This window comes from Astyanax mexicanus, chromosome 22 (genome assembly GCF_023375975.1).
Source record: "Astyanax mexicanus isolate ESR-SI-001 chromosome 22, AstMex3_surface, whole genome shotgun sequence".
Lineage (NCBI taxonomy): Eukaryota > Metazoa > Chordata > Actinopteri > Characiformes > Acestrorhamphidae > Astyanax > Astyanax mexicanus.
The window spans coordinates 27,596,491-27,624,422 of record NC_064429.1 but is presented as its reverse complement, the minus strand read 5'-3'; the positions used below and the strand labels follow the sequence as shown (position 1 = coordinate 27,624,422).

General features: G+C 36.9%; 1 protein-coding gene across 1 annotated transcript; it reads left to right on the top strand.

The window, feature by feature from the left end:
* The first annotated feature begins 1,283 nt into the window (after positions 1-1,283).
* qsox2 (quiescin Q6 sulfhydryl oxidase 2) lies at positions 1,284-27,932 on the top strand. The gene is made up of 12 exons (XM_007243884.4): positions 1,284-1,638; positions 9,287-9,387; positions 11,031-11,079; positions 11,207-11,312; positions 11,534-11,624; positions 13,744-13,889; positions 15,460-15,603; positions 17,202-17,331; positions 17,429-17,551; positions 18,558-18,708; positions 20,173-20,361; positions 21,925-27,932. The coding sequence occupies exons 1-12, from the start codon at positions 1,356-1,358 to the stop codon at positions 22,419-22,421; spliced, it is 2,010 nt and encodes a 669-aa protein (XP_007243946.3). The 5' UTR covers positions 1,284-1,355; the 3' UTR covers positions 22,422-27,932.

Sequence of the window (27,932 nt, the reverse complement as noted above, 5' to 3'; positions counted from 1 at the left end):
CCAAGTCACATATTGAATGCAATTTTTATAATCGTACACAGTAAAATCTATGGAGTTAATTTTGTGCCAAAGGTTTTAACCAAAATAAATTAATCTGCACTAAAACTTTTAAGAAGCGCTGGTTCGAATACCAGTCATGTAGCTTGCTGGAGCCCTGAGAGAGCAAAATTGGCCTTGCTCTCTCTGGGTGCGTAGATGGAACTCTTTCCCCTCATCACTCCAAAGGGCATCTGTGAGCTGATGTATCGGTACCTAGTCACTGCTTTTTCTCCGAACATGCTGTGATGCTACTCAGCAATGCTGCATCAGAGAGGCGATGGCTAACTTAAATGTGTTAGATGAGGCATGTGCTAGTGTTCACCCTCCTTGTGTTGTGGCATTACTTGTGATTAGGGAATATATAACTCTGGAAAAAAATAGAGACCACTTAAAAAATTATGAGTTTTTTTTTATTTTACTTGAATTAAAAAACACTGGAATATAATCAAGGGGAAAAAGGATGAACACAACCCATCTAATCAAAACTGATTGAATTTTTGCACCAGGAGTGGCATAAAGCTATCCAAAAGCAGTGTGTAAGATTGGAGGAGAAGGACGTGCCAACATGCATGAAAACTGTGATTAAAAAACAGGGCTCTTTAACCTCTAAAACTCTTAAAACTTCACAAGTATGAAGTTTTCTTTGCATTGTTTGAGGTCTGAAAACTCTGCATCTTTTTTATTATTTCAGCCATTTCTCATTTTCTGCAAATAAATGCTCTAAATAACAATACTTTTTATTGGGATTTTGTGAGAAATATTTGCACAACAGTGTTTTTTTTACACAAAAATATACAAATAAATAGCAAAATCAGAGAAACTGATTCAGAAACTAAAGTAGTCTGATTTTTTTTTTTTTCAGAGCTGTCCAGCTGAGTAGCAAATTAATGAGTTGGACAATAGGCTAGTTGCATGAGACGACACTGCCTGTTTCCGGTCTAGGACCTAGATAAAATGGGGATAAAAAAAAGAGGAAATTAATTAATTAGGTAATAAATAAATAATAAAAAATATTTTCGAATATACTCGGTTAATTTATTATCATTTGCAGTTATTTGAAAAAAGTATTCGATTGTAACTCTGACAAATTTCTATGTCAATTTATTTAAAAAAGGCACATATTATCAAAGATAATGCAATTATCAAAGCTGCAACAATTTAGCGCAGGTCAGAGGTGAGGAGAGCCAGTCTGCGCTGACCCTGCGCCGATAGGAGGTCCTCGAAGAAAGCCTGGTTGTTTGCATACGCGCAGCGGAGCGGAGTGTGAGCGCAGAGCCGCTGTTAGCTGTAGCAGCTGTAGGAGCTTTTAGTAGCTAATGGAGCTGGAGCTGCGTTCCTCCGGCTGCTCCCGCTATAACCCAGTCCGAATGGCAGCCCTGCTCTACCTGAAACTCGCTATTTTAACGGCCGCGTTCCGGTGCGGCCAGGCTACCCGGCTGTACACGGAGGAGGACCCGGTGGTGATTTTAACCAGCGAAAACCTGAAGCAGACCCTGCTGAACTCCTCCACAGCCTGGCTGCTCCAGTTCTACTCCTCCTGGTGCGGACACTGTATCCAGTACTCCCCCACCTGGAAAGCGCTGGCTGGAGATGTTAAAGGTAGGAGCTGGGGTCCGTTACTCTGTGCGTTTCTCCTTTTCTGACTCGCTAGCCTTTATTTATAGTGAGCACTAAACAGTGAGACATGTCTTCCTAGCTAGTAAGCACGTAGCCCTAGATTGAGTATAGACTATGTAGTGAGCAAGCAAGCTAGGGCTCGTGAGCTTAGCTAGTTACTATTACCTATCCAGAAACTTAAGTCAACTGTGTGCTTTCTACAGCTGTGAACAAAATAAACATCAGTTTTAGGATAATTAAACCTGTTTCTACAACTAGCTACATACGTTAATTAGCGTTAGCTAAGTTAGCTAGCCTAGCGTTAGCTGGGATTTAAACTGAAGTTCCTGGCTGTGTCCCAAACCGCACATTTCCACACTAGGTAGTGTATATAATGTTTGTAGTAAGTAAAACTTAAGTCAATCATAAAGTATGGTTACGTAATGGTATATACAAAGTATGCTATGTTTTTTTTTTTTTTTGAGTAAATTTGGACGCAAGAATCCTAATAACTTCTGATGCTGCCTATACTTCTCAATTATACCCAGTCACCATATACTGTCCTATACTAGCCTATAATGTCCTATATAGTGCCCTATATTAACATATAGTGCCTTACACTAGCCTATAGTGTTCTACAATAGTCTTTTGTGACCTATACTAACATATATAGTTCCCTAGATTACCTCGTAGTGCCATATATTAATTAGTAGTGCCCTATATTAATCTATAGGGCCACATGCTAGCCAATAGGGCCTTATACTACTTTACGTTTCCTGTACTATCCAATACACCATATACTGCTCTATACTTGCCTATACTGCCGAATGCACTATATACTCCCTATACCACTCAATACACCATATACTGCTCTATAATACCCTATACTACTGAATACACTATATACTCCCTCTACTACCCAATACACCATATACTGCTCTATATACTACCCTATAGCACCGAATACTCCTATATACTCCCTCCACTACCGAATCAACCATATGCTGCTCTATACTACTGAATACACTCTAATACCCAATACAACATGTAGTGCTCTATACTAGTCTATAATTTATGTTCAACTTTACAGCTAAGCTTGGCTAAGCAAATTTCAATCAAGCAAAATTTGATTTAAAAAAGACACAACAATCAGAATAACTTGACCGGTGACTATTTGTGCTTATTTTGCTTTGCAATTATAAGACTGATTTAAGATCATTATTACTAAAGTAAGCAAAATAACCGTACATGAACATAATGCTAAGTACAGTTTAAAAAAAAAACCAAAAATATCACATATAAAAATAAGATTTATTGCCTTGAAAGTAGTTAATTTCACTTTCAAAGATATAGTTTTTGTGCAGCACCTATACAGTACCTTCCAACTCAGCAGTCAGTGGCAGTAGTAACCTAGCTAATTATACCTTGAGGGTTTAGGGCAGTGTAGTGTTTTGTGGTTTTGAACGCAGCCCATGTGTTGTCTGACGTGTTAGACAGCATTTCAATATGAAAAGCTCTTTCAGCCTCGTTTTTACTCAGTTTTTACTGGAGAAGACTCAAATTACAGTGTAGATATCTGGATTTATTGTTTCTACTTTTAAGAAAGGAATTGTACATTTCTGTTAAAGTAATTATAGATAAGAAACAGTGAAGCACCAAGTAAATCAATGGTAACATGACTAAAATTAGTAAACTTACCTATATGACTAGTCAGAATGACTTTATAGAGCTTTATAGACTTTATAGAGCTGTAGATCTATTGCTATTATTGCTAGAATATCTCTGAATTAAGAGAAATATGAAAAACTGCATTACAAATATGTTATTTGACTGTTTACTGGTAATAAGTGAGTTAGAAATTGGAACACTCCTGGAATATTAGGAGAAATATGTTTTCCCATAGCTTGAGCTAGTCACCTGCTGGTATGTATAGTGCAGTGTAATTATGTGGTTTTGAACACAGCCCATGTTTTATTTATTGTGTGTTAAGCAGTATTTTTAGTTGCAGTTGTCCTTCAACTGTTTCTGTCCAGCACCTGTGATCTTGAATACTTTCCACATTTAAGTGATAAGACCTGGTTTGTTTAAACAGCTGCTTAGCTAAGGTTGCTTTCCATGATGGTTCCGATGGGCTGCTGAGATTATTCAAATGTCCTTTCAGCATGTTTTTTCCACATTATATGCAGTATATATCAAAGCTGGTACAACATTGTCTATTCTAGCTAACAGTTAGTAAGTTTTGGCATCATTTATTTCATTTTTTCACAATATATATCTTGTTTTGTCAATGTCCTTAAATCTAAATACATCATTTTATTTTAGTAGATTGCAGATGGCAGACAGGCACAAATTGCTAATATGTGCTGACCTCATGTCATGGCTATTGTTTTCCATCTTTGTTTATCAGTAATTATCAGTAAAATATTAGTACAAATTGGATAAAAGTATCCAGACACTTGCCTATTTGTTGTTTCACCTGAAATCAAGTTTTATCCTCCATACACTGCCCAATACTTCCCACAGTACCATATACTAGTATATATTTCCCTACACTCCCTATACTTTCCTGTACACTGTATACTGCCCTATGCTCCCCCAATACACCATATACTCCCTATAGTCCCTATACTCCCGAATACATAATATATATATATATATATATATATATATATATATATATATATATATATATATATATATATATATATATATATATATATATATATATATATATATATATATACACACCTTATGCTGTCCTATACTACCCTAAACTGCCCTATACATCTCTTTACTGCCCTATACATCTCTTTACTGCCCTATACTACCAATACACATACTTTGCTTTATAGTTGCCTGTAGTGCCCTATACATGCATATAGTGCCCTATACTAACCTAAAGTGCCCTATATTAGTCTATATATTTCATATTCTACCTCTATTCCTTTTACAAGTCTATACTACCATATATTCCCCTATACTAACATACTCACTATCCTACCCTATATTACTATATATCCCCTACACTCTCTATACTGCCCTATACTCCATATACTACCTTTTACACCCTTACTTTCCTCATCAATTGGTATAGAAGTTTCAAAGTCGGCTTTCGACATTCAGATGTTTGGTGGAAGTTACTGTGGTGTCAAATAGAAATAGCTGAATTTTTCTAGCAGAATCTCTTCTAAATGCTTTAAATGCAGTTACCGTAATCAATCAAACCTCCTCCAATTGAAAGGTGTGGCTGTATCCAGCTACTGCAGATCTCTCTTCTTCAGAATCACACCACAGTTTCCCAGGGAACCAGTGTGAAACCTGTGACTGTGACTCGCCCTCCAGACACAAATGTGTGGAAAGCTCAGCGCTCCCTTTGTTTGCTAGTTTACCCAGTGGTTACTGAGACCATGGCCACTCTGAGAGAAAGCAGAGAGGAGAAAGCCCACCTTCGGACAGGCTGAGGTCTGCTGAATGCCCTCCCTTGGATGAGTAATTGGATTAGGAGGCTCACCCCTCTGCGCTTATTAGACTCCTCGAGCAAGCCCAGTACTGTACTGCTGTATTACTGATTACAGTCGAGTCAGACAGTGCCATGTGTCTGTGTAGCACTGTGTGAACCGGCCAGGCTGACTTGCCCTCAGTAAACAGCTTGTGTTGGGTGCAGCTGAGGGTAATGATGCTGAAAAGGTCTCCGGTTTCACACATTCTGCCTAAACAAGGATGAATCTATTAGCAACGTGTCTCAGAGTTGCTAAAGCAAGCTAAAGACTGGATGTGAAATTGATGTTTTAGGATTTAGGATGCTTCTCTGTTGCTTTTTCTGGGAGATTCCCAACTTCTTGGCAGATTTCCTTAGAAAAAAAAGTATTTAGGGAAGTCTAATAAAATCCAAAGTGCATTTGACTGGATAAAAAATTACGCCTTTTAAGCAGCAGCTCTTTGGTTAGTTAGGGAAAGCAGTATTGTTTGAGTTGGTAGAAGACCAAATAATATTCTGATTAATGCTATCAGTGTCCTATTATAGCTAATATATTTATTCTAAAAACAAGAACAGTGGTCTGGTAGGTTTGTTGGATATAATTGCTTTCTACATTGTTGACAGAATTTCATAAATGAGCAATATAATAATTTATTTACAGGAACCTGCAATAACAGTACCTTTTCACATACTGAATGTGCAGTTACATATTCTTGCCAGAGGTGTCTCTAAATCACTAATGCCAAATATTTTTTTTATGAATTATTCATAAATAAAAAAAAGAGTGCTTTAGGGAAATCACTTTATTAAAAGTCAACAGCCATATGACTCACAGATACATGTCTGTGACTGGGTAGGTAGTTATGTCCTTTTTAAAGCAGCAGTTCCTAAAATATTTTGTCTTCGGGAGGAGGAGGGGGAAAATATACAAATTATTAGCATCAGTGTTCTGACACAGCCAGCTCTGCAATGTCTAATATACTCTAATAATATGTTATAAATACAGTTTATAGTTTGGTAGGTTTGTTGGTAACCTGCATTTAAAGTACTCTTCCACATGTTCTGTGTAATAATCATTTTCACCAGCGAGGTCTCTAAATCCCCCAAATTTACAGATTGTCACTTTAATCATCAGGTTCTATTCCCTGAGTGGAAAGCATTTTATACATAAAAAATTAAGTGCTTTAGAGAAGTCTGATTAGAAGACCCTGTGACACAAATACACTGTGTCTGTGACTGAGTAAGAAATTATGTCCTTTTTAAAGCAGCTGATTTTTTAATTTTTTTAGAGTTGTATTGTTTCTAAGTTAGCAGGGGACAAAATATTCTAATTATTGATATCAGTGTTCTGGCACAACCACAATGCCTGTCTGTTTATCACTCTAAAAACAGTGTGGTCTGGTAGGTTTGTTGTATGTTATTAGTATTAGCATTAACCTGCATTAAAAGTACTCTCTGACATCCTCTGTGCAATTACACTTTCTTACCAGAGGGGTCTCTAAATCCCCACATACACTAAATGTACAGATTGTTGCTTTAATCAGCAGATATTTTTTAAGGAGCACTTTTCTTGGCTGTGTGAACATGCCAAATCCAGATTTTTTAAATCAGATTTGAGTCACTTTCATATGTGGTCCTAAATACATATCCGATCAATGGAAATGCGACATGAATGTGAACGGTCAAATCATGCGTCTTTTTGCTTTTATGCTGCGATACATGCTTCTCTCTCAGACACACACCTCTCTTGGTGCAAAAACAGCAAAAGCAAACCACCTGGCCTTTTTTCCACCTGCTTGACCTGAGCATGTACTTCAGACCAGCTGTTTGCTGTTTCTCCACTCCAGCAAAAGATGCTCCTCATATGAGCTGCTAACAAACACATCTATTTCCCTTTATAAAGCTCTGAGTCATCTCTCAAATGAGTTTTTTGTTGTTGTTGGTGAAGAAGGCATGTGAGACGTTTCAGGGACAGATTCATTCACATTACACACAGATACAGGTAACTTACATTTGTGAATGTGAACTGTCAAGATGGCTAAATCCAATGTGAGCAAAAAAATCTAATTTGAGCAAGTTTTTTTTTTAAATAAACATGTAATTTAATGTATATATTAACAGTATATATTTTTTTATATTAACAAAATTTTTAGTGTTTTCCCCCAACATCACCAAGAATATCATAATTACATAATACTACTACTACTACTACTAATAATAATAATAATTATAATTATAATAATGATAAAAATAACCTAAATAAAATATCATTTTTTAAGGCCCATGTCGTCCACCCCTACTGCAATATGCACATTATTCCTTAATAAAGGCTGTACCTTCAACTTTAATGTACTATTTAAGGATCTGAAACTGAATGTGTTGGAATGTAGCCTGTGCTAAATTCTCTGAGAAGAGGAAACAGTAAGAAAAGCAGGATTTGGCCTTTCGGTAACTGATGGCGTGCAACCGCGTGTGCTGTTGAATACGTTAAGCCTCAACAAGCTGCCAGCTGGGTGGCTCGTGAGTGGCCGCCTACCAGCTGTTACTCTCACAATAGGGGTTGCGTGGCCCTATTGTCCCCCCCTGACCCTGGCGTGCATTCCCCCACAAGACCAGAAGCGCTGTGAGACCCCTCCAGCAGGTGAAGAATAAACCCAGGAGACAGGGAGGGGTGGATGATCGCCAATCTTGTCTCTCTCTCTCTTTACCCCCACCTTTTCTTCTTCTAAATTTCACAGGATTTCACACACAAACCACCCACTGCCTCAGAGGATATTCCCAGGGGTTCTCTCATCTCTCCACACCCCATCTGTTCTTTTTAACTTTTGTGTTGTGTTTTTTTTTTATTGCATAGTTTTTTTAGTGTGTTAAACCACATGTTGATTCAGTTCTACTTTTATATATTTAAAGATTACACAGTCCAGGCTGAACATATAGACCCAACCTGTAATTATGACACAGCCGATGCACTATCATTAAACACTATGATTATTGTCTTCAGTTTCTGCTCAGGCCTGTTCTTAAAGAGGCACAGAGGCGGTGGCGTGTACTTTGTCATGCAAAACTGCCTTTATGGGGACTTGAGAAACGCCTGAATTCAATGATGCCTTTAGGAGGTCAAAAAGCAGCATGTTTAAGGATTTAACTTAAGCCTCACAGATGGGGCTCAGGTCTTAAAGAAAAGTTATGTAGCATTTTGTACAGTATAAATAAATAAATAAAATAAATACAGTATTTAATCACAAATGTGTGTTTGTGGTGGCAAGCATGTATGGCGGCCAACAGGTAAGGAGTACAGACAACAGTATTTGTCTTGCCTACTGTCAAGCATGGTGGTGGGAGTGTCATGGTTTGGATGAACTGTGTAAGTTGCAATTTGCCAGCTATAGAGAGGCCATACTGTTCATTGAGAAAACCATGAATGCCAAAATGTACTGTGACATACTGAAGCAGAGCATTATGGATTACACCACAACCCCTTTAGAAACAGTACCACAAGCACAGTTTCTTCTCAGGCCTGTTCTTAAACGGGCACAGCGGCAGTGGTATGTACTTTGTCAGGCAAAACTGCCTTCATGGGGACTTGTCTGGGGATATTGTTTTCGACGATACATATCGCAATATTAAACAGTGCAGGTCACCAGCTCCGCTCCATTCACCTGCTGTCTCACATCTGGACCGATCAAGGGCTGAGTCAGCGCCGAGCGCCTTAAAACCCGGAAAAAAGCAAAACAACAGTAATCGTCCCTTTAATCAGGCATTTAAATGACGTTTCAAAAGGTTTTAACAGTTTTTTTGTCTGGGATTAAAATCGTAAATTCAGCTGTAACTTGAAATGTCTGCGCAAAACTGTGCTGGCCATCTCAGGCAGCAGCAGCCTGTCACTCACACAGACGCAGAGACAGCTCTGTGTATCTACTTCTTGTGTCAAGAATCAAAATATTGCAACAGTTTGTGTTTGATTTAATTGCCATAGGTGATCTCACACCTCCTGTGATGTGACTATTGCACATGCGCACATCATGATGACGATGCTTAAATGATATATCATGCAGCCATAAGTAATGTCTTAAGGAGGTCAAGAAAGCAGCATGTTTTATGATTTATCTCAAGTCTAATCTCTCTCTCTCTCTCTCTCTTTCTTTTCTTTCTTTTCTTTCTTTCCTTCCACAGACTGGTCTCAGGCCATCCGTATCGGAGTTCTGGATTGCGCACACGAGAAGAACTTCGACATATGTAAAGAGTTCAGCATCCACTTCTACCCCACATTCCGGGTATGATATTATACTATATGATAGATGTTTTAAGGCATGTTTTAATCAGACTTAAATTAAATAATTCACTCCACCATATTAAACATGTGTAGTATCAGGAAAAATGAAGCCACAAAACTGGGGCATTTTTCTCAGAAGCCGTGTAACACAAAGTCTCAAACGGATGTGTGTTAGGCTACTTACAAGTGTTGAACAGCGAACATCAGATTTAAAGACGCCTTAAGGGAACATAATTTACCTTTTTTTTTTTTTTTTTTTTTTTTTTTTTTTTTTTTTAAAAAACCCCTTGCCCAGTATATAATATACAATATCTGACATGTGAGTACATATTGGCAACCGTGTGTGGTGGCAGCAAGGTGTGTCTTTTCTACTGTTAAGCATGGTGGTGGGAGTGTCATAATTGGGAGGTATAGTTTATTGAGGAAACCGTAATGTGCCAAAAATGTGTACTGTGACATACTCAAGCCACAGTCCAGCATTGCAACATAACAACCACAAACCCACCTACAAGATGATCATAAACCCTATTGAGCATCTGTGGGGCATCCTTAAATGGAATGTGGAGGACAGCAAGGTGAAGCTCTAGTAGTAAACTGCATGCCCACGAAGGTTAAGGCAGTGCTGAGAAATAATGGTGGCCACACCAAATACTGAGTTAGTATTGAATTTTGGTGCTCTGGATCTTCGGGCCCTCAGGTTGCACTGCATTAACAACAGGCTGTACTGATTCTGTACTGGAAATCACTGCATGGGCTCAGTAACACTTCCAGAAATCATTGTTTACGAACACCATTCACTGTGTTGCTATCCACTAATGCAGGTTAGAGCTGTACCTCACAAAGAAGAAGCTGTATGTAAACACAATTCAGAAACAATGCTGTCTTCTCTGGGCTAAAGCTTGTTTAAAATTTTGGTAGCATTTTATTTGTATGGTTCTTTGTTGATGCTTTGTATATGTGTCTATACCCTAACCTTACTCATTAAGATTTTGGCTTAGGGTTAAATGTATGTATTTAGGGTTATGTTTTAAGTTTTATTTAAGGTGAGGGTTAAGGTTAGCATAAGCATTGAGAATCATGTAAATTCAGCTAAGAGTTCAGTTCTATTTAATAGACATTTAGTTTAATATTATTTGAATATTTGTTGAAAGTAATTTGAGCATGTATGATGCATCTATAATGGACCATCCAAGTAAAGTGTTGTAATTTTTTTTCATTTTTAGAACTTTTTTTTTTATTATTAATTAATTAATTTATTTTTTTGGCTCTCACCCAATCACCAAAATTAAAAATTAAGCTCCTCAAGACATAAAACGTTTAGGGCCTAACCAGTTTTAGACCTCAATTGGCTCTCTTTGCATACTGTAGATACCACATAGGAATTCTGGAATTTGACCTTTCAGAAATGTAACAGTAACGGGTTTATTCTGGTGGAGTTTAAAACGAATAATAATTTTATTTAATGCAGATCAATCAATTTCCAGAAATACTAAATTGCATCTGAAGCTCTCTATTGTAGACCCAGTAGAAGTCTGTTACATAATTGTAGAATGCTTTATGAAAACTGAGACTGCTTTTACTTGCATATAAAGAAAGTAAATGCTTTTAATATTTGTTTTAATATATTTTGTTCTTGTTTTCCAGTACTTTAAAGCACACGTCACAACGGCTGATATTGGAAAGACATACAGAGGTACATTTTATGATTTAATCTATAATTTAATTTTGGATTATTTGTTTCAGATTTTTTAAAATGGTTAACTAATATTATTATTATTATTATTATTAAATTTAGATTTCTGTTGGTTTGTGGTTGACAGGTGCCGATCGAGAGCTGCAGACAGTCCGACAGCTGATGGTAAACTTTCTCCAGAACCACACCAGGCAAGACTGGCCTGCCAGCTGCCCTCCCCTGGAACCTGCCAGGTTTGTTCATAAGCACATCGAGCAGAACACAGAAGGGCTGAATTATTTATGCATGGCTTTACCCACTACTTTGCTAACTTCCGCTTGGATAGCTGGGGATCTTTGGGTCCCCTCGTCTGCCTCTGTTCTTGCTGCAGTTTTAACATTCAGCACATTACTTCAAACTTCAGCAACAAAGAGAGACTGTCATCCGTTATTGTTCCTCTGTGGGCTTTTCACAGGACCGAGGACATTCTGTCCTTGATGGGCCAAAAATCAGAGCACTATACTGCCGTAATCATAGAGGACGGAGACTCCTACGTAGGAAGAGAGGTATGACAATGACACTGGGAGGTTTTTTTGTGTAACAGCAGACGAAAAAGAAACAACAATTCTGAAATCCTTTTTTTGTGTCTAACATTAAAGCAACGTTTGTGTAGTTTAGGGGTGCACAAATGCAGTGAAGCATTTCAGGTGTCACTGCATTCAAACAGGCACATTCTGTATTCTATATTCTATATATTTCAGCATTCTCCTCATTACATTACAAATCTGTGCGCATGTGTAATAGTCATATCCCACGATGTGCTGTGCAATCTCACGTAAGGCAAATAAAGTAAGACATGCTACAACTTGCTTTATGATTTTAAGATGCCCGTATTCCAGTGGTAACCTGTAAAGCTCTAGAGATAAGGCAGTTCTTAAAAATAATATTGGCCACACAAAACAATATGGACACTTTGGTAACAATTTGGCCATTTTCACTTAGGGGTATATACTCACTTTTGTTTTCAGCAGTTTAGACATTTAAAAAAAATGTGGGCAAAATACAAATCTTACAGTCAGGAGTGACAAAGTTATCCAAAAGCAGTGTGTAAGACTGGTGGAGGAGAACATGCCAAGATGCATAAAAAACTGTGATTGAAAACCAGGGTTATTCCACCAAATACTGACTTTTGAACTCTCATAACTTTATGAATATGAACTTGTTTTCTTTGCGTTATTTGAGGTCTGAAAGCTCTGCATCTTTTTGTTGTTTCAGCTATTTCTCATTTACTGCAAATAAATGCTCTAAATTACAATATTTTTATTTAGAATGTGGGAACAGTGTAGTTTATGGAATAAAACAACAATGTTCATTTTTCTCAAACATATACCTATAAATAGCAAAATCAGAGAAACTGATTCAGAAACTGAAGTGGTCTCTTAATTCATTTTACTTCAATTTTAAAATATTGCAGTAGCATTTTTTTTGTTGCATTTTTTCATCGTGCAGCCCCAATGTATCATTATTATCTTAAAATAAAAGCTTAAGCTGAAGTTGCATTGCCATTGTTCCATCAACCTGTAATAGGAACAATAGCCTCTGTATTTTTGCTTCTCTGGCCTTAGCATGTTGAAGAAGCCATATTGTATATAACGCTGTACTGCTTTACTGAGTCCACATGGTTTTGGTGTTCGTTTTTTGGTGACGTTTCTGTATCTGACAGCTTGTCCAGAAATGCATGCGTAAAGCCTGTCCTTTTTTAGATGTGGCTCAAAGTGACAATTTGTGACTGCTGGGGGAGCTCTGTATTCACAGCTTGTTCTTGTTCTTTCAGAGAAGTACTGCCAATAGAATAGGACTAGGTACTAGGACTGGACTAGAACAGTATAAAGCCTCCAGTATTGAGCTGTGAAGCAGTGTATCTGTGTTCTCTGGAATGATGGTGCTCCATCCAGTACTTTTGGAATAAGTTCGGAATGATGCGGTGGGGTGGCGATTTATTATTATTATTATTTTTTTTTTTGACATTTGTTACAGTTTGTTCTTTTTAATTCAGTTAGATTCACAACAATTTTTTTTTTGAATATATTAAAAATCTTCTATGGACAGAGAGTTACTCCAGCAACAAAAGCAGGAAAAACTCACAATATGTTCTAGGGCTACAACTAATGATTTATTTTGGTGGATGACTAATCTGCTGATCATTTTTTCAGTTAGTAAATAGTTATTAATGCCTATACTCCACCTCTAAAAATGATAGAAACAGCTTAACTTTAGATTTTAGAAGGCATTTAAATGTCTGGATGTTGTTTAAATGTGGAAAATACTGCAATTTAGTGAGTAAATATGTAATCTGTTGTGTTTGGCAACTTTTAGAGAGACAGAATAAGTTGAGTATAAACTGTGTGAGTGAACCATTTACCCATCTCCCATTGTGTTTCTGTCCCCAGCACTTGGTAAAACATCGGTACTGTTAGTAACAAGTGGTCAACAATGAAATTTGTAGTCAGTAGTGTAATTTAAATAATCAACATTGTTGATTTAATCGACTAATCGTTGCAGCCCTAATATGTTTTTGCCTGTAGTGGATGTGAAAAATGTAGATATAAAACTGTTGTTTAGTGTTTAAAAACTAATAATCAGAGCAATTTATTGTTTATGTTTTGATGTTCTCCCTTTAAATAGGTAATACTGGACCTAATGCCATATCAGGGTGTGGTGGTGAAGAGAGCCCTGAACTCAGAAAAGCTCCTCATGGAGAAGCTGGGCATCTCTACAGTCCCCACAGCCTACCTCTTCCACCCCAATGGAACACATGCAGTCATGGAAGTGTAAGTAATTCAGCTCCCTTCAGACTGGCTATTCAGATTTATTTTGAGGGGCTGTGATGCCAGTGTGCAAACAGTATAAATAGTGCTCTGCTGCAGTTGTATGTAGGGCTTGCAGCTCAACTCAAATCTACATTGTGCTGCTGTGTGTCTGTTTCTGTGTGTGTATTATGTATTAAACATTTATATATTTTAATGCAGTAGCACTGCAGCATTGTGTTTACATAGGATGTTGAGAATTGATTACTTGGTTTAGAGAGTAATTGTTTATATTAATACACAATTAAATTTTTTATTTGTACATTGACAAACATACCAGTTGCCAAAAGCGCCAAAAGTTTTACCTCAGGGCGCAGCTTGGGCTTGCACTCACCTGTGTAAGTTGTGAGGTGTTATCTTGTGACTGAGCAGTGGACAGTGCAGTGAAGATTGTAAATTGTGAATTGTGGCATCTGGCTAGAACTGTCCATGCAGAAACAGATAAGCATTCAACACAGCAGAAATCATTTTTATATTCAATACATATACATGCATATCCCACAGGTCAGTGCAGCATAATTAAGTCTTAAGATGTGATACTATTTCATGTCCCATGACATCTTATTCAAAGTAAGTTTGGGCATTTAATTGGTGCATTCATTATGATATTTAAACACAGTATAAAAAAAACAATTGCTAGATTCAAATTATACCAAAGAAAGAGCAAACTTTGTTTGCACCTTAATCACCCAGACTTCATTAACACGTGCAAATGCACAAGCGCATATTTGAATCTTTTGTATTTATTTTATTTTGGCACGTTTTTCTATAAACCCTTTCTTGTTTATTGTCCTTGCACTGTTGTACCATATTTTACCAATAGTGCACCAGAGACAACAGTGTTTCGTGACATGCATTTGGTTGACTCAACTTGACTTGAGTTTAGTTGATTTGACTTGACTTGAGTTCAGTTGAATTAACCCGACTTGACAACTTGGGTGTAGTTGACTTGAGTTTAATTTAGTTAAATTGATCTGAGTTTAGTCTAGTTCAGTTTACTTGAGTGTTTACTTGACTTGCGTGTAGTTGTCTTGACTTGATTTGACTTGACTTGAGTTTAGATTATCTAACTTGACCTTACTTAAGTTTAGATTGACTGACTTACATTTAGTTGACTTGACTTTCCTTGAGTTGACTAGATTTGACTGAGTTTAGTTGACTTTACTTGACTTGATTTAAATGATCTTACTTGACTCGAGTTTAGTTTAGTTGACTTGACTTGATCAGACTAAAATTTAGTTTAATTGAGTTTAGTTGATTTGACTTTACCTGATCTGACTTGACTTGACTTTAGTTTATTTGACTTGAGTTTAGATTTGTTTTTTTGTTGTTGTTTTTTTATTTTATCTGACTCGAGTTTAGTTTACCTTACTTGACTTGACTTTAGTTTATTTGACTTGAGTTTAGATTTGTTTTTTTGTTGTTGTTTTTTTATTTTATCTGACTCGAGTTTAGTTTACCTTACTTGACTTGAGTTTAGTTGATTTGAGTTGACAGATACAAGGTTATCAAATGTCTCCTGATGTGCTCACAGGCAGAAGAGGCTACGCTTTTTCTACTCCTCTTTCCTCAAACTTCTTCCTGGAGTGCACAGGAAGCAGGCGACTTCAGTCCAGCAGCCTTCGCAGATAGCCAATAAAGGCCAGGGCTCCAACGAAGTGTGGAAAGAGTTTGATAAGTAAGTGAGATTCTGTTTTATTGTTTTATAGAATTGAAAAGTGCTTTTTATGTGATAACAAAAAAACATTTATTTCAAACTCACAGCTGCATGTAAACCAGGTAAGTGTAAGCCGCCAAAATAACACCTATATTTGTATGGTGACGGAAATCACAGAGCTGACAAATGCAGATGAACTGAACTGAAAAACTTTTACACTTTAAAATTACAAGAGGAAAGATACCACAACCCTGAAGGAGGCTAGAAAGAGGCTTGAAAGACTTAGAGTATTTTTACACTTGCCTTGTTTGGTCTGGACTTTTTTGCCATTTTCAGTTGGGTAGAATGAAAATAATGATCTGAAACAACTGAGGCATGATCCAGTTTGTCTGCAGTGTGAAAACCTGGTTTTCAAACCTGGCTTTTCCTGGTTTGGATTTTTTTGGACAAATTAATGGAAGTTGAGACTATTGCTCATCATACTTTCATCAGCATAAGAATAAAAAGAACGAGTGTTATGTCCCCTTTGCATGCATGTGCGTCCTGCAGCAGTATAGGCATACAAGATTATGCTGGTGATGTCCATGTCTTCTGTAACTGTAGATTAACCCCCTAATAAAAGGAATCTGAGGGAAATCTGCTGTGCTCATTCTGCTGTAGGACACACCTTCACTCAAATGGTTGCAGAATCTGTCAGGGAGGCAAAATTCGTAACATTGTACAAACCAACCAGTGTCAAGGATAGGGAGGCACAGCCTACATAGATGATGATGACAGAACATATTAAACTACTTTATACAATGTAACAAATTTTTTAGATACCTTTTTTAAATATAATTTTAAACATTTTTTCAAGGTACCTGCAGGCCCATGAAAAGTCTTAAAAAGTCATAAATTAAATTTGTACATATTCAAGGTCTAAAAATGTCTTAAATGTTTGGAATTTTAGTTGCGGAGGCATTAACTTATAACTGAGGAAAAGTAAGGAATGTGAAAAATGTAAGCAAGTTGCATGTTTAAATAACCATGAAATAAAAACAAGATTGACTGCAAAACATTTAAATATAATCAAAGGCTTTTTTGTTCTTCTTATTCATTTTTTATTTTAATATATTCATTTGAATTAAAGCTAATCATATTGTACATAGGCATGTGAATGGTTTATTAATTGATGTGCCATTCAAGCCAGTTAAAATATAATTAAAATATAATTTTAATCATGTTTTTGTTTGCTTATTATTTTTTATATACCATTGAGTATTAGCATGTTCTTAAAATGCAAATAGAGCAAATAGAACATGCCAATTATTCTGCCAGTGCTTTTGGAAAAGTAGTGAGTAATTAAAAGGCTGTTTTGTTAAGTTCTCTTAACAGTGCACTTTTATGTTTATTTGATAGTTATTCTAAATTATTTTTGCTAATATAGTGTCAGTAATGTTCCCTAAGATTGACTGAATTTCTTTATTTCAATTCAGCAAAACGTTTTTGTATAATATCACCTAGTTTGTAATTTTTTGATAGAGGTATTACGCAGGTCTTAAAAGTCATTACATTTTAGCATTAAAATGTGCAGATAGCCTGATTGTCATGAACTAAACTGTATTTTTTAATCTTATTAGGTCTAAAGTGTACATGGTGGACCTGGAGTCTGGCTTGCATTATCTTTTGAGAGTGGAGCTGGCAACTCACAAGACCTTGGAAGGAGAGGAGCTGAAAACCTTCAAAGACTTTGTCACAGTGGTGGCCAAGGTAGGAGCTGTAAATCCTGAGACACGATGTCATTCTCTATTGTGTGAATTACTGGCATGCCGTCTCTTATCGCGCCGTGTTGCTTTTCTGCTTGCAGCTGTTTCCTGGGCGCCAGTCTGTGGTAAAGCTTTTGGAGACTCTGCTGGAGTGGCTGGTCAGTTTACCGCTGGAGAAGATCCCTTACGATGCCATCCTGGACCTGGCTGACAATAAAATGCGGGTGAGATGTTTTTTTCTGTTCATTTTTCTTTTGTTGTTGCTTGTATTTATTTGTTTTAACCATCAGAAAATTGAGGACATGTTTCGTTTCATTTCATTCTGGAAACAATGAGTTCCCAACCCTCCAAAAAAACCTTCTAACTTCGGCCCACTAAACCCACCACACAACTGTCTGCAGCCCACACAGAAATTAATCAACCAGTTTAAAACCAATGCAGCACAATAATCTGTGAAGTCCTTGAGTTTAATTTATAGACATGAACTACCTCAGGATTGTTCAATTGTAAAAAAAATCCCTGTTTTTAAATATGTGTTTACTTAGTAATGTGTTTCTTTTGAAGTTATAAAACATACAGTCCTGCTTAAAAACCTTTTCTAACCTTAAAAAAAAAAAAACACTTATTTTGGTCATTTCCAACTGTGCAGCGCTCTCTCAAGTTCAACTGTGCTATAGGCGTTGATGATGTGTCCGTGTACTTCGGTACGCAGATACATCATTATATGCAAATGATTTAATCAATAATATCACCAACAGTGCATCTGGCATCCAAGCATCTGGGTCTCACCGCTATCAGAGGCACGCTGCTGCATCTCATCCAATCACCTTTCCCTTTTTCCTTGCCTCTAAACCCATACATCACCCAGTGCCCCTCCCAAACGGCTGCCCCTACCCTTTCCATTTTATAGCATTTTTCAAATGTATTTTTGCGATAACAATATTCTCGGCAATGTGGCAAAACATTTCATTAAATAAATTATAAAAAGAATTATTTCAAAAATACACTACTGTAATATATTAAATAAGTTTAATTGATATTATTGCATACCCTATAATATGGCACACCCCTGCTGCTTATCATTCTTATTTTTCTTCCTCCTAGTCTTACTCTTGTTCTTCATAATAGTGTGCTTGACTATTGTGCTCAGGTTTTAGGAGATATCTGTATTAAATGATGCTGTATATGACAGTGGTTTAGTAACTGTTGAACTGTGCTGTTTTGTGCCAGATCTCTGGGTTGTACCTGAGTGAGCATGTGCAGTGGGTGGGCTGCCAGGGCAGCAGCGTGGCTCTGAGAGGATATCCTTGCTCCCTCTGGACTCTGTTCCACGTGCTCACCGTGCAGGCTGCCAGCCGGCCAGACGCTCTCGCCAACACCGGTACCCACAGCCAACTGCTCTCAGCTTCTTTACTCAACAAGTGACTAAGACGCCTCAGGTTTTCCGTTATGTATTAAGCAGAAGACTTTGCTGTGCTGTATTAGATGAAATGCTTGCACTGTAAAACCCAATAAGTTCACTAAACTCATTTTTTTTTGTAACCGATTACCTAATACATTTTAAGTTAATATATTATTATTTTTAAATATATATTTAGTATAAACATTAACCTGAACTTATTTATTTTATTTACCAAATTATTTTTCTCAAGTACAACATACTACATTGGTTTTAGTAAAAATAACACAAACAATATATACAGCTCTGTAAAAAATTGAGACCACTTCAGTTTCTCTATTTTTTCTATTTATAGGTTTATGTTTAAGTAAAATGAACATTATTGTTTTATTCTATAAACCACAGACAACATTTCTCTTAAATTCCAAATTAAAGTATTACCATTTAGGACATTTATTTGCAGAAAATGAGAAATGACAGAAATAACAAAAAAGATGCAGAGCTTTCAGACCTCAGATAATGCGAAGAAAACAAGTTCATATTCATCAAGTTTTAAGAGTTCAGAAATCAATATTAATAATGGAATAATCCTGGTTTTTAATCACATTTTCATGGCATGTTCTCCTCCACCAGTCTTACACACTGCTTTTGGATAACTTTATGCCACTTCTGGTGCAAGCAAAACTGTAATAATAAAAATACTTTTTCTTTAGAAGTCAAACAAGTGCTGGAAGTTAATCTACACCGATCTATCTCTTAAAAACAGTATATTTGGGTGAATAGTAAATGGTTCTGTTTATATACAGTAAGCTTAGGTTTCTGGTATTTTAGCACGGTTAGCAGCAGCGCTACATTTAGGAAACCCTGAGTGCTCCAGTAAGTCAGGGCACAGTCAGCTAGCAGTTTAACCCACATAGCCTGTTTTAACAGTGTATATATGCAGGCTAAAGTCCAATATACTCACAAATGTTCACCTAACTAAAATAGTTGAGTAGTGTTTAGAAAAATCCAAATTCATGTAAAACAGACTTAATTCGGTGCCAAGGCAAAGATTTTCCTCTTGTTTTACATTACAGTGCGGCGGACACTTTCATCCAGAGCGTATTACAAATAATAAAACAAAAAAAATATTTTAGGAGGTGTAAAGGGGTAAAAGTGGGATAGGGAAGGAAAGCATGTTTTTAGAGTTTCTTAAAGGTAGTAAGAGATGGAAGGTAGTATGAGAACAGTCTGGATTGCTTTGTGTGATTTTTTTTTTTTTTTTTTGTGGAAACACTATTCTGCTTCTTTCTCACTCACAGTTATTCACAGTTATGTAGCACCTCAGCTGTTTTCTGGAACGAGTCTGCTCGTTTGAAGGGGACTTAAGGGATTGTGTGTTCTGATTGCGTTAAGCCAAAGCTCTAATTTTCCTCCTGGTGACCCATCCCTCTTTCTCTTTCCCAGCGCTGGAGGATGATCCGCTGGCGGTGCTTCAGACAATGCGCCGCTACATTGGGACTTTCTTTGGCTGCCGTGAATGTGGCAAGCACTTTGAGGAGATGGCACAGGAGTCCATAAGCCAGGTGAAGTCTTTGGACGAGGCCGTGCTCTGGCTGTGGAGGAGGCATAACCAGGTTAATGCCAGGCTGGCAGGTAAGATAAAAGAATGAAACAGAGTTTGAAGTAACTATGGAATTGTTTGCTGTAATCTATTTTATTATATATATGTATAAACATATATAATGAAAAATATATTCTCTGCATATTATGATAAGGATGTTTGTTCAGATTATATTGCTGTTATTTAAAAATTAATGTGTTGTAATATAACCATTAAACGGTAATCGCCATGCTGCTTATCACAATTATATTTGAGGTAACATATTGCCAAAAAAGAGAGTTATTGTGACAGGCCCAGTGATTGTTGGACAACTGTGTCAAAATATCTCCAAAACTTCATGCCGGTCGTGTGGGAGAATGGTCAGAGAATGGTCAGAGAAAGGACAGCTGGCATCTGGAGAGTCATGGGCACTTAAGCCTCATTGATTTAATCCATGAGTGCTGCTAATGTATGTTACTCCTTGTACCAGATACCAGGTACACAGAATTCTTTCAGAAGTTTTGTGGTGGTCATAAATTCCTATCCGGACGAGATTAGTTTCTCAGAGGGTCCTGGGGTTATTTTCTCTTTTATGGGGGTGGGGGGTCCTCTGTGATTTTATTCCTGTCTAGAACGACCATGTTTGTGTTCATCTCAGATGACCTCTGAGAAAATTACAGGCTGAATAACCTACTGTTTTTCTCTGAACTCTGTGGTCCGTCCGGATCCACATCTCTGTGTACGTTTAATAAAATAGCTATTTGTCTACTGTCATGCAACGTTATTACACTTTGGGTGCGCGTTTCCACGGAGATCCATGTAAACACAACAGCAAGTGGAAATGGAGGAGCTACTGAATGCAATCTTACGTGACCGAAAAAGACAAAAAAAAAAAAAAAAATCAATACTCCTCCTGTTTTTTTAATTGCAATCTGGATGCAAGAGTTTTATCACTGAGTAGAAGTTAGGGGTGGGTGATATGGCCCTAAAATAATATCACAATGTTTCATGGTATTTTCGCGATAACGATAATTTTGGCGATATGATAAAACACTGGATTAAAAACATTATTTCAAGAATACACTGCTGCAACAAAATAAAAATTCAATTTTATTATTGTATACAATATGATATGGCACACCCCTAACTGAGATATAAAAAAAAAAATACAAAAATTTTATCAGATTTGTAACTCCAAAAATCTCCAAATCTCCAGGATTAGAGTATAATAAATGATACCGGACAGATATAACCTCTGTCTAGTAGATATATAATGGGAAATGAGAACAGTGTGAATTTTCGTTTGCTAAAAACAGCAAAAAAAAAAAAAGTGGTACCCTGTGTGATAATTAGGGGTGCGTGATATGGCACGATATTTTAGTGTATAATATCATTCACAATATTCAAAAACGTTGGAAATATTATGGCGTACGATACAATATGGAACACCCCTAGTAGAGGTGTGGAATATTTTTCACAGACGTCCCCCCTGAGAAACTAATCCCGTCCAGATAGGGCTAAAGTGAACCTACTCTGGCAGGTGGTACTAATGTTATGGCTTATTGGTGTATGCATGGTTAAGTGTGATCATTGTTGTTTTTTTAAATTCTCTATAGGATCAATGAGTGAAGACCCCATGTTTCCTAAAACTCAGTGGCCCACCCCTGACCTTTGCCCCACATGCCACGAAGAGCGGGAAGGTCTTCACGTGTGGAACGAAGACATGGTGCTGGTTTTCCTCAAACAACACTACGGTGCCGCCAACATCTCCCCCAAATACATCAGCGACAGCCGCCCCCGCCCAGGCCCTCCCGCTCCTAATGAAGCCATAGCTGCAACCCCGTCCAATCTTCACATACAGGGACCCAAGCCATCTGCCGACGGCGCTCCTAAACACCAGAAACAGACTGACCTCGACGGAGCTGGAGACGGAGGCTCGGGAGTCCAGAAGGACCCCAGGCTCGGGGTCTCGTTCCTGGGCTTCTCCAGCCTGGATATGAGCCTGTGTGTGCTGCTCTACGCCTTTTCTTGCGTGTTCCTCATGCTCATGTTCTTCTTCTTCCGCGTCCGATCCAAACGGTGGAAGATCAAAAGCCATCGCCCCTACGTATAGCAGGCGAGCCGACGCTGCTTCACTGTTTCTCTGATTTAACGCTTTAATGATTTACTGGTTTACGAAACTCTTCTAAAAGAGATGTGAGCGATTGTATTATAGGAACTCCTGCCAGAGTTTGAAGGAAACTTTATTCATTATTTTATTTATTTGTTTACCGTAAGTCCTGTTTTTGGTTCTATTTTGTTATATTTGCTGTGAAGAGACTCCTGATTTTAAACTTGATGATTTTTAAGTTTAACACTTTCTAGCGTCTAGCTGTAAGTTGAAGGACTTGTGCAACTTTGTACAAGTAGAAAGGTAAATATGTGTGAAAGGAAAAAACTATTAGTAAAACATTTCATTAATAGAAAAATAAGAGAAAAAAACAACAACAAAAATCAGACTACTAACGTCAAAGAATTCTATTTTTATTACCATATTATGTATGATGAGGTTGTTTATAAAGCATTTTTAACGAAGCAGTGTTTTCCCAATATTTGAGGATGGGTTTGATTGACTATACCACACTCAAAAAGTCACACTGACCCCATATTTGTATGTGATGTAAGATATATATATTTCCAAACATGTTTACAAGTTCATTCCATTACTATTCCACATAACGTACGGGAGCCAGCTTACCTGTTAACCCTTGAATCACTGCCATTCAATGCCCTTTGTCCTTCAATTACACTGTACAACTAAGGACGCACCGAAATGAAATCTTTAGGCTGAAATTGAACAAATACATTTGTCTGAAGGCTGAATACTAAAAAACCCGTTTCCCGTAGGGATTTATTAAATTTGCAACTTTTAATACATAAATTAATTCCATAAGTTCCATAAGTAATTTAACAAAAACATTTAACATTAAGCATTTTTAATATCCCTGCAGGCATAGCAACAAAGCACAATACAGTACGTCTGCATCAGCAGTGCAACTATTCTTACTCTGAATTTAATTTAGCAGTGCTGTCCTAGTCACATATTTACTTATAGCTATATCTAGCTTGCTGCCACAGCAGTGCTATTTTAGTCCGAAATTTACCTCAGTAGTGCAGTCCAAGTCTCATGACTGAGTGAGTGAAAGTGTAATCTGACACTACTGTCCAAGTCCTGTACAGTTTATATCTTTCGAAAGGGAAACAGACAGATTGTGAAGTGGTAGTTAACTAATTAGCTGAGTAAACTGATAGCAAAAGGTGATAAGTGATTAAAAATGGTGCAAAGCAGCCTGGAAATCCTAAAACTAGAGGAAACACTGCAATATGACTTTAAGTCATATTTCTCTTAACTAATTGATTTTGACTAATTTGTTTGGTCTTTTCACTTATTTGACTGAACCCTAAAAGATCTGTTTTTGCCGTTTTCAGCCAATTGTTTTCAAATATTTGGTGCATCCCCTATCTATAATCCTGCGTTCACATGGTAACTGCTTCAACACGAGGGACCTTTAACACACACACACAAGACAAACTTGGGAAGATGTTAGTGGCTTTTCATCTGTCAGTGTGAATGCAGCTTTACCAGAAATAGATGTATGACCTTTTTTTTTTATAGCAGCAATATTTGATCTGGTTCAAATGAACTCTGGATCGTTTATATCCTTGGTGTGGTTTGATTGAGCAGGTGTGAATACAGTAATCGCACTTCGATGCAGATCAAAATAACCAGACTGAGACCTGCTTGTGGTCTCACTATATTTACTGTCTTGCTCCCGTGCCAGACAGCTCTGACCAATCAGAGGAGACAATATGCTTGCGTGGTTTATTGGTGCACATTTTGCTGCGGTTAGGTTTTTACCTGTGTGAAACCAAACCAAACACCTGGGGCCAGTTTCTCAAAAGCATCTCAGCATGAAAAACATTGTTACACGGAGTGAGAGAGAGAGTGCTAAGTGTGAAGCTCCCTCGACCGTTTTAGGATCATCTTGGTGCAAAGAACCTTTGGACCATAGAAACCCACCACAGGTGTGAAAATGCCATTAGAGTAACCAGCTTGCACCATTGGACCACCTTAGGGGTGTTTTTCCACCTATGATTTGTTGTTCTTTTGGGGCTAGGCCAAGACCACCTCCTCTCAAGTGTCTTGATGCGGTTGTTTAAATCTATATCCAGTTGCGATTACTGTGTTCACACCCACCCAAATAAATTGTTTCAAGAGTGAACGCAAAAAATTTACCAGAGCACAAAGTTTAAAAAACACCCATTATGTTCTCATCACAAACAAACCGCTTCAGAGTTCGTTTAAGACTAGCCCAAGACCACCTCCTCTCTGGGGTCTTACTTTGTGCAGTTGTTTAATCTGCGTCCGAGTTTGATTACTGTGTTCACACCTGCCCTTTCAAATCACACCAAGTGACATAAACATTAACAAACCGTAGTCTGATTAAACTGGATTAAAGTCAAAATGCAGGTGTGAAAATGTCCCAAGTTTAATAACAAACTATTGACCCACAAACACACCACTTCTTCTATGTTTATTTGGGACCAGACCAAGACCACCTCGTCTCAAGCGTCTCAGTGCTGTTGTTTTAATCCACATCTGAATGCAATGAATATGTTCAATTAAACCAGATTAAAGGTGCAGGTATGAAAACTCTTCTCGTTTTCACTACAAACAAACTGCACAACAGTTTATTTGGGACCTGACTCCTCTCAATGGTGTCAGTGCTGTTGTTTTAATCCGTATTAGTGTGTGATTACTGTGTTCACACCTGCCCAAACTAGTTGCTTCTATTGAAAGTGAACCAGAGTCTTGATTTAACTGGTTTAAAACTGCAGGTGTGAAAGGTAATTGGGTTTACATGGTGATATGTGTGGTGCTCTTCTCAAATCCATGTCGGAGCACTCGACCTTCCGGTAGTTTGAGCATAATGGAGTCAATTTTTTATCACTATTACAGCTTATGTGGTTCAGTCACATTGTGTCCTTGCGCTAATCGTTATTTCCTCAGGCTCTCGTGCTTTAAAGCATTTTGTGAATAGTTGCACAGCTCGCTGTGATTGATTTGGATTTCTGTGCCCTAATGTTTCCCACCAGGGCACTCGGCGACATCATTGCTTGTGGCATTTAACATATTTTGAGCCCTGTCACAGCGACCGTGCAGCTGAGTGCAGAGATAAGCTTGTAAATGTTGATATATTGTATTATTGAAGTGATATTTCACTGAGAGCACAGTTTAAATTATTGAAATGGAAAGAGCTTCTTTTTTTTTTTAAGTGCGTCTTGTAAGGAGCAAGACTGATGAGAATTGAGAATCTTTTTATGTTGAAATGAAAAGGAAGCCAGATTTGAGCTGGGATTTTTGTTCAAATACTTTAATAATGCACAGTGTGATAATACTGTTTTAATACCAGATCATAACCTTTTTATTTTACTGTGATAACAGAGGTCAGGATTTCAAGCCATTTTACCTGATACCTGAAGTTCATAACATGTTATGTAACATCCATAATCACTACCAACAGTGTATGTTTTGTTTTGTTTTGTTTTTTTTTTTTTGTGTTTTTTTGAGAGTTGGGAATTTCACATTATGATTAAGATACTGGAAAACTTTTTGGTCCCACTTTTTATATTGTCAATCTAATAACTGTGTAGTTACATATTAACTACCATGTAATAACAATGTAACTAATATGTAGTCACTGTTACAAATGCACAATAGACATATAGTTTTAACACGTTAACTCATGCATTTAATCGGGACACTTTAACATGTTAATTTTCTTAAGGCAAATTAATCATTATTAAGGCATTATCAGTTTTATTTAGCGATAAAACAATACAACACTTACTTTATTTATGCTGAAGTTTGTGCTCTCTCTCCCTCTTTCTCTCTCTTTCTCTTTCTTCTTTATCTCTTTCTCTCTCTTTCTTTCTCTCTTTCTTTCTCTCTTTCTTTTTCTCTCTCTCTCTCTCTCTCCCCCTCTTTCTTCTTTATCTCTTTCTCTCTCTTTTTTTTTTCTCTCTTTTTCTTTTTTCCCTCTCTTTCTCTCTCTCCCCCTCTTTCTTCTTTATCTCTCTCTCTCTTTCTCTTTCTTTCTCTCTTTCTTTTTCTTTTTTCTATCACTCTCTCTCTCTGTCTCTCTCTCCTCCTCTTTCTTCTTTATCTCTCTCTCTGTCTCTCTCTGTCTACACTACAAGCATTTTAAAGAATATAATCATGATTTTATCAGTGAATTAGTCACAGAATATTCTTGTGAATAATAGCTATTTTTAAGCAATTGGCACAATAATACAATTCTTTTATTAAGATTTAAATAGCCTTTATCAAAAATGTTGTTAAAAGGTTTAATTTATACATCCACCCTCATTTTATAACTATGTCTATAACCATATATAATATTATATAATGTTTTCCAATAGGGGATGAGATATACTTGTGCAATTATATAAGTCAAAACTTAATGCCAGTTAATACTGTTAAGTTGTAGTACTGTAATTTATCCCTAAAAGTGAATACATCACCAGTCTGTTATATCTATATTATTAACATGTAACTGAACAGTTATTACAGACAGCGACTGTGTAACTTCTGGAGAAGTGTATATTAATTAAACTATATATTAAACTATCAATATTTTGTATTCTATTGTGCAATACTGGATTTTTAAAAACACCGTATTGATAGTTAATTATTAGTTTAGATGTAAACATTGGTGTCTGACATTTTCATCATTTTGGGTTGTGCTTAAACTCCGCCCACACAGTTTTCTTAAAATGTAGGTTAAAATTGTAAACAATTACAGTACATTGTGTAGCTTACAGTATTGCAGTAATAATGTGTTGTATTGAATTGTGACCCCTTTATTGTAACACACATGCATATCATAAATTTTTGCCACAGCCCAAGTGGATACAGGAGTCAAAACCTGACTCCATCATATTACATATTTATAATTAACTCTTGTTACAGATGTTTTTACATAATTGTAATTACATGAGTTAATGAACATTGTAATTACACAAGCTTCTACTACTGTAATTCATCTACTTCTCCCGTAGTTGCATTGTTTTTGGGTCGTCTGCATTATTAATATGTAATTACACAGTTATTAGACACGCCTAATATAAAGTGGGATCGATTAGTTCATTTTTGATACCGTATGCAGCATTCGACATGCAGCACGTTCTCATGAATTTATTTTTTCATTAAATGTGAACTAAATGTGTTTTGGTTATGTTTTTGTATTATTATTGTTTGCATTGAAGCAGCTCTGTGATGAACTGTATTTGATTTATTGATAAGCCTTATTAATTCCTGCTTCTGTGTCGATAAAACTGGTTTTAATTTTAAATGATATAATAATAACGGCACAGAATAGTGGCCTTTTCAGCTGCTGCGAAATAACGTTAAACATTGTGTGTTTAATCTTCTGTGGATTAAGGACAGAGTATTTTTATGTGAAGAGTATTTTTGGGCTCGTTGTGTATATATGTAGTCGGTCTCGTCCTCAGAGAGGAACTGTGGAATTTTGTATTTTCAATAATGTAACCTGTCTTTAAAAATAAAGATGTGTACATTGGC